This window comes from Zosterops lateralis (genome assembly GCF_965231275.1).
Source record: "Zosterops lateralis genome assembly, chromosome: Z".
Taxonomy (NCBI): Eukaryota; Metazoa; Chordata; class Aves; order Passeriformes; family Zosteropidae; genus Zosterops; species Zosterops lateralis.
This window is the reverse complement of record NC_139800.1, coordinates 75,375,655-75,387,721: the sequence shown is the minus strand read 5'-3', so window position 1 is coordinate 75,387,721 and position 12,067 is coordinate 75,375,655. Positions and strand designations below refer to the sequence as shown.

The 12,067-nt window shown below is 39.4% G+C and overlaps 1 protein-coding gene across 1 annotated transcript in view; it reads left to right on the top strand.

Moving 5' to 3' along the window:
* VCAN (versican) overlaps positions 1–12,067 on the top strand; it is a 97,410-nt gene that overhangs the window by 60,787 nt on the left and 24,556 nt on the right. The window contains exon 7 of the mRNA XM_083883894.1: positions 11,001–11,114. Within this exon, the coding sequence (XP_083740020.1) occupies positions 11,001–11,114 (114 nt within the window). The remainder of the gene's footprint in view (positions 1–11,000; positions 11,115–12,067) is intronic.

The window sequence follows — 12,067 nt, the reverse complement described above, 5'->3', positions numbered from 1 at the left end:
TCTGTATGTGTTTACCTGCAGGAATGGGTGTGAAATAAACAGGGGTAGCATAAATCAGTGGCATCTGGACAGTTTAAAACAAATAATTCAAGTGCTGTGTTCCTGCCCTCAGGGTCTAACAAACTAGTTCAACAGATAAAGACTTTTTCTTCTATATTCATATTTTATGGTAAGTTTTCATCCCAGTGTCTTTTACCCAGTTGACAAGGATGTATGAGCCACATCATTATGTAGATTATTTGCCATGTCAGGAGTTAAAGAGCATTTTTCATAGCTCTTAACCCTGAGTAACCTGAATGCTAATGCTGAATAATTGAACTTGTAGGAAGAAAAAGAATTTCTAATTAAAAAAAAAAAAATATATATAAATAAATAAATATATATATATATATATATATATATATATAAATCAATCAATTACATTCTTTATTATCTCCTGAAAAGCCCATTATTTTTTTCTTTGGAAAAACCAAAGCATAAAAAAACCAACCTATCCCAAAGATACTTACTGTTTAATGAAAGAGCCTCCTAAAAGTTTATTATCAGAATATCGTACCTTTTGCTAAGGTTCTTTTATGTGGATTGTTGTGGCATGTGAGATCTTGAAAAAGCTAACAAAGTAAAAGAAAGGTCTGATAGAGATCTCTGCATGTGTAAGAATTTGTATTTGTCTTCTAGGTGAATTTGGAACAGATGTTGCTCACTAAATTTATTGCCTACCATAAATGACTTAGCAAGAGCTACTAATTTGAGGAACTCCCAGGTGTGCAGTGCTGCAAAAATACTGCACTGTTGGTCAGAACTTGTTAGTCATGGTCCATCCAGTCCCATCCAGGCTTTATAATTTTTGGGTTTTTTAATGTACAATTTCTGTGCAAAGCTGCACACTTTCTTTCAGGGTCTTAATTCCTGTGTGTGAAACCATAAATTCATCTTTATGGCATACCAGTTTATATACCAGGTTGTTTATGCACATCCCTTCTTCAGCTGTTCACACAGCACAAGGCACCGTTCCTGGCCATTCAAATTTCTGCGTGTGGTTCTCTGGTTCTCTGTGTGGGTGCAGTTATTTTATAGTGAATTTACCAAAAAATCAGAAACTCTCAGAGCTCCCTATGAGCTCTGTATTGCAATTCCTCTCTCACTGACTGAATTCCTGTGGGTTTTTGCATGCACAGATTTGAAAGGAAGATGTGAAGTTCTGTCTCAATTGAAATTTCTGCTTTTACAAAGACATGGTTTCTCAGTGTGTCCAGGGTGGCCTTTTGCTGAAATTCATGGATTCTGAAGGATAGTTATTAGACATGCTTCTCAAAGTCATCCTGCCAGTTTTGGAAAGATTACCAAATTCCTGCTTTTCACAAAATTTGAAACAAAGATCTGGGAAATCTTAAATAAATGGCTGCAGATAATTTATTCTGTGGCATTAGACAGCCTTTGTAGTTATTTCTAATTTACTGGAGAAAAGTATTCATTTCTTTACAAGCATTGCTTAAAATAATTCCCAGCAAGCACGTGTTGAGGGAGAGAGAAGAAATCTCAGTTCTATAGCAATCTAACAGAGCTGCCATACCTCAGGGAGAACACCACAGGGAGAACATCTCTGGGCAATGTACAACAGCCAAGCAGGCACAAGGTTAAAAACAACCTTTTTTTTGTTTCACTGGAAGCACTGATCTTAGTGCTGTACAAACTTGACATTGTAGTTGAAATAAACAATGCTGAAGGTGATTTATTCTCTGTATTCTTCAAACTGGAGCTTTAGCAAAGCTGAGATCCAGTAATACTTCATGAGTTTAGCTGTAAACACAGCATGAGATATTAGAACATTAATTCTCAATGGAGTTGCAATGACCTTTTCAAAACCAAATTGAAGTAAATTTGCACACACAAGCCAGCCCAGGCCAAAGAATCACAAACCTTTCGTAGTGCTCTGTGTCAGTTTAATTTGATTGAATACATTCTTTTCCAGAATGATCACCTGATGACTCTGTCTCTGGGGACTCAGTAGTCACAGAGGGTAAATGATCTTCATAGGTAGGGGAATTACTTCAAATTTATGAAGTGCTTTACTTCAGGCTCTCATTGTTTTATGACTTGTAGATAGTTTTAGTGGGGAAGAATTGATTTAAAAATTGAGCTATGTCACGGACTGCAGATATTTTTTCAAGGCAGGAGTCCTTTTAATTGGTTCAGATCCACTGCTGGCAGATGTGGGAAAAGCTCCATTGGCCATTCCAGTTTCTGCCATCATATAAATATAGATCCAGAAGAAAGAGACACTCATGGAAAGGATTTCAGCACAAGGTTTCCAATTTCAAGTCAGTTGGCCAAGCTTGAAATATGGCTCTTTTTTCTGAGTACCCTTTTTTCTATTATTATTTTTCATTTCATTTTAATTAGGATAGCTTCCATTGTCTGGAACAGAAGGTTTGAAGTAATTTTTGTGCTGAAAGGGCAAGTTTTAAAAGTGTCTATGGAATTTGGGATCATAAATCTTGGAGGAATTCATGAGGCTTTCTGTAGCTAAAATCTTGCCTTCTTAGGTCTTCTTTTCTCCTCTTTATCTGCCTAGACACGTAGAAAAAAATGGTGGGAAGTTTGCAACCTGTGGGAGTGTGTAAATAATTCAGAGTGAATAGTAAACACAAGAAAATTACTGGACTTCAGTCATGTTACCCTCTGAGTGGGAGCTGACCTTTGAATCTGTGATTTTTTTTTAATAAGCTGCATAATGCTTTAAAATTCCAAATAACAACAAACTTTGTAAAGCAAGACTTTATTCACTTGGGTCCAAGTCTAGTAAAGAGAGATTGATGTAGATATTATGGTGTTCCTAGTAATTTGAATTACTCTATACTAAAAGACTAAAAGGAAAATGAAAATGGAGATGCAGAGGGAGGTTTTTAATGTCTTATTTTATTTTAGACATTACCTTGCTTAGCTTTGTCTAGGTTCAGTTATTGGTAGAGGTTAATTAGTGTCTAAATCCATGGAAGCAGCTCCAGCAGGTTGGTCTGAAAAACTGTTTTCATGTTGTCCATTCCACATCTTTGATGAAAACGTAGCAGAAGGTAAATCAGGCGTCAGTTTGGAACCAAGGGCATGTGGCAATCAACAGTACTGAATAATCAATGTGTTCAATATGCAGAGAGGCTCCAACTAGAAAGTCACACACCATGGCAGAGTTTAACTTTATTTCAACAGAAGAACACACTGAATTTACAACAAATTGTTGAATTTCAGATTTTTTTTTTGGGTTTTACTTTTTTCTCCGATGGATTGCTTGTAGTTCATGTGTCTACTGTTACTTAGGGATTATGAAAAGCTCTTTTTTTCTTGCAGATCACCCGGTGAACGAATTTTTGGATCTGTTCAATCGCCACATGCTTCCTCATGCAATAGATGAAACCCACATTGATGCAGAGTCAGCTCAGACTGAACCCTGTACTTCAGACTCTGTGCAGGATTCGTCTGAATATATAATATTGGATCCTTTCTTTCCAAACTATACAGAGTTTGAGGAAGATGAAGACTGTGAAAATACTACTGATGTTACAACTCCTCCAGCTTTGCAGTTCATCAATGGGAAGCAACAAGTTACAAGTGCACCTAAGAGCACAAAAGCTGAGGAAGCGAGGAGTGACCAAATTGAAAGTGTTGCACATTCCAAAAACGTAACCTTTTCTCAAATCAATGAGACAAACACATTTATAATAAACGAATCTGAAGCTTCTGGTACTATGCAACCAAGCAAAGCTGGAGAAGTAATAGGGGCATTTGAGGTTACACAGCCAACATCAGGGGCTGCAATGTTAGAACCTGTCTACAGTGGGGAGTCTGAAGTTGTTACAACAGATAAATCAATAGCTGCCACATCTTCACATGAGCAGTCTCTGCAAAACAGTAGAGAGACCATGACATGGCAGGGAACTGAGGAAAGTTCTCCTAAAGATAGCAAAAACCTGCTTTTGATTTCTAGTGAATCCTCTGGAGATGGCTCCACTGAATCTGATCTCTCCACTTCGGCCTTAGAAGCTGTGACAGAGTCAAGAAAGGAAGATGATGAAAAAAATTTTGGAGTAACATCTTCTCCTGATGCATTTACTGTGGAAAGTTCTGCTGTAACTGCTTCTCTGGAGGCAGTTTTTATTCCTGCTACGGTAGACAAAGATGTCACTGACCTTATTTCAGAAGAGGCAACCCCTTCTCCAGAAGACCATTATAAAACAACTATTAAACTTAACGCAAATTCTGCTGTTGAAAATATTCTGGAAACAAGTCATACAGCAAAGCCTGAGATGAGTGCTGCTTCTTTTATGGTTCTGGAGGGCTCTGGAGATGTGAGTGATACCATCACTGTACCTTTAGCCACGACAGAGGAAATAGCAGTAACAGAAACACTTCCAGTGCAAGACAGTTCTTTGGGCTTCGGCACAGCACTGCTGACAGAATTTTCTGTAACTGATTCAGGAATCACCTCTGCTTTGCCCAGAGCTATAAGTACTCCTCATTCTCCTTTTGATCAAACTCCTGAAGTAACTGTTGCCACCAACTCTGTGTCTGAGCTTATTACGGAAAAAGTGTTGGTCAGTTCTTTTGTAACTGAAAAGAGTATTGATGATGAAAAAGAAATACTCACCACTGTTTATTCAGGTCACCAAAATTCAGCTACTGCCCCAGAGGAAAATTTGGATTTGAATGAACTTGGGAGCACTACAAAGGAAGTCATAACTGTAAGTCAAGAGCCACTCAGAAGAACAGTACCAGGTACCATAAGTTCTGAAATCAAAAAGGTCACCACCATTCCTCTCTTGAGAGAGAAGAAGCTTTTTGTAAATGAAGGATCAGCAGAAGAGCCAGCAGACATATTTTCAGGGGGTCCCACAAGCAAAGTGGTAAGTATTGGCTCCCCATTTATTGATCCAGGTTCTGGAGACATAGATTTTATTGCTGAGTCTGCTACTTTGACTTCAATTCCATTAAGGCCTGTTACAGAAACAAAACCAGAAATATATGAAGGAAACATTTACAGCACAGATGACGCTTCACCAAAGGATGTGACAACAGACTATGAAAAACAGGCAAGAACAAATGAATCTGCAGTAACAGTTTTGAGTACTGGGTCAGAGAACTTCACAGAGGGGTCTGGAGTAGAAAGTCAGATGTCCCTGGATATGTTTAGTACAAGAAAACCAGGAGAACCAAACATGGAAACAAAACCAACCTACACAGCTCCTTCCAACATAAAATCTGGTTCTATAAAAGAGATAACATCTCACATTGCACCAGGAGTTGAAACTGGGCATTCAGGAACAGGTGAGGCCACATCATCTCCAGGATCAGTGGTCAGTAACAGTTCTGATGAGGACATGGTGACACATGATACTGGCAGTATAAAAGCAGTAGCTGAATCTACAGAAGGCAAAGATGCAAAAGTTGGTCCTTCAACTGTCTCATTGGGCAAGATTTTCCTGATTGAGCATGGCTCTGGAGAAGAATTCAAAGATGACAGCAGAACCACAAAACTTATGTCTAATGGGCCTACAGAAGAAATATTTGGAAGTCATTTGTCAATTACTGATCAGGGATCTGGAGAACCAGACACATCCACTAGATCATTTGCAAAAACAGCAGTTGCCCCTAGTGGGAGACCAGAAACATGGGAAAAGGATGACAGACAAGCTGTCAGCACATCACCTCTGGATCTTGCCTTCACTACAGATCCTGATGAGCGGGTCACAAGTTCGGAACATGAGGTAACTTCCATGGGAACTGCAGGGGACGTGGGAACTGAAGAGAAAACAGTTGATGAGCTGACAGTGAGAACTTTTTCTACAAAGATTCCTTTGATGGAAGAGATACATTCTGGGGAAGAGAGGCCAAGTGAAATTTCACCAGAAGCTACAGAATCTTCTGAAGAAACAACAACAGGCGTGTTCTTTAGAAGTACACAGACTAGCCATGAGCATCTGGGAGTTTTAAATGTTCCGACTCTCAGTCCATATCAGGAAGAAAAGGAATTAGAAACTCAACCAGTTCAAAAAATACTTTTGCCATTTAATGATGACAGAGTAACCGAGCCTATGACAATTGAAAGGAAATACATAAGCTCTCCAGTCACAACTACAGAGCAAGAGGAGGAGCTGGTGCAAAACATTTTCCCTACAAAAGATATTCCTAGAACATTCCTGACACTTAAAGAAGAAAAATTGTCAAATAATGAGCTCATTGGTGATCCACTGTTTTCAGGACAGGGGTCAGGAGATGACCTTGCTGTTCTTCCTTCTGTAGTGCCATTTATTGTCAAAGAAATCAAGAGTACCTCAAGTCCTCAAACTTCTCACCCTTCAAGTACGGGACTTGAACTTTCCACTGATGTGACACAAGACTTTGAAAGGGGAAGCACTCCAGCAAATGTTGAAGTCAATGAAGAAGTCACAAGTGCTGTAACTGAGCCGCTGCCAGAAACTGGAGACCCATTCCCCACCTCCATGTTCCCCAGCTCCCCAGCTTTAGCAGAACACAGCTCCAAGAGCTTCATCTCTAAAGAGATTGAAGACACCACACATTATTTTGTTGCAAATGAAGAACCTCAGGAAAAGGAAACTGACTATAGGAGAGGAGAAAATGAAACAGATAGGACAACACCCACCTCTAAAGCTATTTCTCAAGAGGAAAATTCACATTTTCTGATTAAAGGTGGCACAACTCCTGTATCTGTTATACTTAATGGAACTCCCAATCCTGAAACAGAGGAATCTCTTGTAACATCAACAACAAAACCACAAGGCAGAATATTACCTGAGAGCTCTGGTGAAGGATCTGGCTGGGTTGATGTTTCAGATTCATCTTCACCTAATATGTTTACTCATTTCTCAATACCCACTGTATCTAAAGTAGAACTAAATGTTTCATCTAGTGTTCCTGGACATGTTTATTCCAAAGTTATGACCACAGAGGCACCAAGAGATGGATCACAGACTGCAATCACAGGACTAGCCTCCCTTTTTACAGAAGAAACAGAGGTTGTGGTAAATCCATCTGCTGCTCATCCAAAGACAGCTTCATCAGAAGAACTAACAAGTGACACTGGGTTATATGAAAAAATTATTCCCATGATTGATGACAGAAGAAGCGTTATATTGAATGTTTCTGTTTATGGTGATATTACCCTGATTGAAGAACGACTGCAAACCCCACCAGAAGAAACAACTATTATAGACATGGATCACTCAAAATCAATGCCTGAGGATATAATCAGTGTGCAGACAATGCCAAATCCTGTAACACAGTCAACATATGGCTATGATGACAGCATGACAGCTGAAGGGGAGAAATATTATTCCACTCCCAAGTTTCCCATAGCCAAAGGAAAGACACTTGGATCTGGTGATAATCTTCCTCTGACTACTTCCAGTCCACCAAGTAGAGATTTAGTGACTTCTGGGCACAGACCAACCACAGATGACATGGATGTGGGTTCAGGGAATGACATGAATTTTGCAACAGAAACTCTCACCACCAAGGCACCCTCTGAACTGGGCATTTTCCTTCCTACAGTGCCATCTCTGGCAAGGCCTCAGGTGCCTCATGAGTCTAAACCTGTTGTAACCAGCCCCACAGAAAACACATATGAGCCAAGTACTTCAGCAAACAGCCAAGTAATAGCAGATCAAAGCGAAACAATCTCTGGCTTTTCTGGGATGGGCCAAGAAGAACTGGCTGATAATCAGCCTGCGATTCCTTCTCTCACACCAGTTGTAACTGGTGAGCCAGAAAAGGCTTTGACAACTGGCAAACTTGAGCTAAGTGTTGTCACCACACAGCCTACGTCCCAGCTGACAACTGTGTCACCTACCAAGAGTGCAGGGAATCATCCCACGGTGTACACAAACACAAAATCAGCATCAGCAGAGTATGAGGAAACAGATCCAGTGAGTTTTTATTCTATTCCTCAAACTCCTAAATCCTCAGTAACTGTTCACTTAGTAAACAGAGTATCTGAGTACCCTGAGATAATCATTACAAGCACATCATCAGCAAGGGATTCACATCAGTCCAATCATTCATCAGGAGGAATATTCAAAGAGGTTAGTTCTGATATTACAGCAACATATAAACCACCCACTACTGACCTTGACACAACAGAGTCCTCTCTGCTGGAGCTTTCTCCTGAGCCTTTTTCAGACAGCACAAGCACGGAAAGCATTCCTCCCTTTGGTAGGCTTCCAACAGATGGGACAGAGAAGACAGAAACCCCTGTAACTGATTTAGCTGGTGAGGAAGAAACTGCTGTTTCTGGAGATTCTCCATCAATACGTGTCTTGCCTACTGCTTTTCTGAATTTTGGAGAAAGAGCAAGCACAGATGTTCCAAAAGTCAGCACAACAAAAGCCGAAGCTTCCTCAAAGAGAGTCAATAACCCCCACCAGGAGGAAGACAGGAGTACTGAGAGCCAAAACCCCTGGTTTGTGTCCACAACTGTTTCAGACTCACCCAACAGCATCGAAAGTGAAGGATTTAAACCTGGCCAGGAAGCAGTTACAATGCTAACCTTGCCTTCCCAGCTTTTAGATGGAGGCACAGAAACACAGCCAGCTTTGTTTGGTCAGGGGGAGATCACAACCATCTCTTCTAACATTGCAACAAACAGCATTGGCCCTGGAAACAATCCTTACCAAAACGAGCCATCAACACTGAGCTCTGAGGAGCCAAACACTGTGGAAGCCGTAACTTCGTCATTTTCCCTCCCGGAAGTCACGAATGGATCAGATTTTGTGATTGGCACCAGTGTGGGTTCTGTTGAAGGCACAGCAGTGCAAATTCCAGGTAACTTCCCAAATATGATCCATGTTGTGTTATATGTGTTGTGGTACTTGTGAAGGTGTTGCCTGGGCTCTGGTAAGAGGTGTGGCTACCAGAGCTCCATGTGAAATGACAACGGACCTCGTCACCCTCCAGCTGAGCAATCAGCCTGGTTGTGATCCTTACAAGGTGGAGGAGGATGGGAGGTGCCAAAATCCCAAGTCCAGTGACTTTCCATCGGTGTTTGCATCGTGGAGCTCTGGATCAGACTGGAAGTAACCAGCCAGTTCTAAAAGACAGGAAGGTAACATTGGTTGCAGTAGGGAAATCAGCTGGAGCGATGTCATTTGCCAATTTCCAACAGATGATTTTATCTGATAGTTTTTCTTGTGAGTGTGGTGATAGTTCTTACACAATTGGTTTCTATGAAAGGATGTTTTTAACACCTTGCAGTTGACTTGGAAAGCAACAGTGCATGTTTTAGGATCAGAATTTTCTATAATAATGAACTTCTCTTCACCTACAAGATAGCTTTCCACACAAGATAAAACAAAGACCTTTTCAGCCTGTCTGTAGCTTTAAGTGGTTGATACAGTGTGAGTCTCTTAAAAATTACATAACTTTTTGTTAGACATAATTTGCCACAGTATTTTGTTTTCCATGGTGGTATTGGGCACCATTTCATCAAATACATGAGTGATGCCAGTTGTGTCACTTCAATTCAAACTTTATCTAGATACAGCTGAGGAAAGAATTGGATTGGCCTGATTTTATAGGTTTACTATTATTTTTCCTCAAATAATCCTGATAGCTGACTATTTGAAAATGTTTACAGTGGAAATACCCAGTCTGTAGGAGGACAGATAGAAAGCAAACACACAAAAAACACCATTAAGGTGCTTAACAGAGCCCTACATTTGTGACTTTCAGTGAAGCAGTCCTAAAAAAAAGCACCCTATTGAAGGGGATCACATCCTTTCCAAAACCTCCACAGTGAAATCTTTAATTACTTAATTACAATCTTAAACTTATGTATATAGGATTTTCTTCCGGAGGCTTTCAGCTGGACTTTCTGCATTCCTGCAGAAAGGTCCCCTGCCTAGACAGAGAACTTGGTACTATGAGAAGACTTTGAATGGCTAATTTGCAAGAGTAAAATAGAGCTTCTTAATTTTTTTTTTTTTTTTTTTTTTTTTTTTTTTTTTTTTTTTTTTTTTTTTTTTTTCTCTGTAAATCCTAGTCAGACTATTTTGGGATAACATGACCAAAAAGTCTTAATTTTTCTCGTGCTTCTGATTTACAGAACTCTCTTTTTGTAAGTTTTGTAAGTTTTCAAAGCCAGGGCTTTATTTTTGCATATCAGGACTGTCTTCAGGATTTCTGTCTCACTGTGAGAAATTACTTGTTAGAAATGGCTTAGTGTGGACTTGTTTGTGTGCGTGAGTGCTCCTAGGCATGAAGTCAAATGCAAATACCCAGGTATCTAAACTCAGTGGAAATAAACATCACTGGAAGGCATAAAGCTCTTCAAGGAAATGGGTATTTAAACACTAACTTGCAAAACAACTGAAGATTTCACAGCAGGTAAGTTTTTATCTTAATGTTCAATCCAGTTACAAATGTATTCAGTGCCTTTGTTGGTATTCTTCAAATGTGTTTTTAAGAAAGGCAGGTGGGAAACACACATGTGAGAAAAGAAATTAGACTTTGTGGGCATTGATTGATTAAATATAAGCAGCCAGTCAGTATGTTCTGTGTACCCTGTCATTCTGCATAAACTAACCCTGTTCAAGAAAAAAGCATTTTCCATTCATTTTGCATATGTTTAACTGTTTTCAGCTATAATTAATTGTCATGTCATGCAAACTAAATCCTCAACAGAGTATCATGACTGCCAAATATAGTACAAATTGCTGTGAAAAAAAAAGTAATTCCAAGAGTAATTTACATTGGTTCATAGTAAATGCCATATTGTTGTTAAAGTTGAAAGTAGTGATGCCTGAAGACCAGCTTTACTGTTTTATAAATCTTATTTTGAGTAGATAAGTATGCTAATAGAGTTTCTGTAACTAAAGTAAAGCCTGCACCACCAATGCAGCAATGGAGAAAGATTTTTTTTCCTCCTGGAAATCAAAAATACACCATTTCCTTGAAACTAGGGAGTCAAATTCCTTTTTCTACTTGTTTAACAGGCCAAGATCCCTGCAAGAGCAGCCCCTGCCTCAATGGTGGTACTTGCTACCCACGTGGTTCCTTCTACATCTGTACATGTCTGCCAGGTTTCAACGGGGAGCAGTGTGAATTAGGTAAACTGGTGCCATCTGGATGCTGATTAACTCAAGTTTAAAGCTCTTGTGCATGAGATCTGGTGTTCTTTAAAGTTAAAAGGTGCATGGACATTTGAAAAAGTCTACACTGAGGCTTTATTTCAGGACAATAAAATTCAGAGTTCCCCATTGTCTCTCCCCTTGTCCCTCTCCCCTTAAAGTGCACAGATTTGTGCACATACACAAGGGTTAAGGGAACTGTAAATGAACTGCAGGAGCTGGAATTCACAGCACTGAATTCAAAACCACACCAAATAAAACAAAGTAGACATTAATATTTGGGATAGTTCCCTAAGAGCTTCCCATGGTTATTTGAAAGACTGGTAAGATAAATGAATCCCAAATGTGAATGGGAAGCTGAGCACTCAACACAAATTTGAAAGTTTTTCAGGAAATTTTAAATATTATCATAATCATGTGCATCTTTGGTACAAATTAGTATTTTGGTAACAATTTTAGCTGAGGAAGCTCTTCCAGTTTTCTGTGGCATCTTTGGACCTCCTGTGACTGTAGATTTCAAGAGACTCACCTATGTGGTTCAGGATAACCAATTTTTCTTCCAGAAAGCCAGCCGAAGTAGGATAAAATGAGTGGAACAAGTAAGATCTAGCATCAGATTTGACCAGAGCATAATTTATAATAGAAATATATCTTTTTAAGTCTTCTACGTGATGCAGCAAATGTTCCTAGTTTTTTGTTGGTTTGTAGATAGGTCCAGCTTTTCTCTTATATTTTAACGAGTAAACCACAACCAGCAGTTCATTTTTGAAGATGGAGATGTTTGCAAAATCTGTATTGAAGTTTACACTGTGATTGCTTCAGAGGAGTAGCATACATTAGGAAACTACATATGATCTTTATGAAGAGACACACTATCTTATTAACCTGTGCAAAAATGACCCGTGCTGAAAATAATTGTATAAAATCAATTT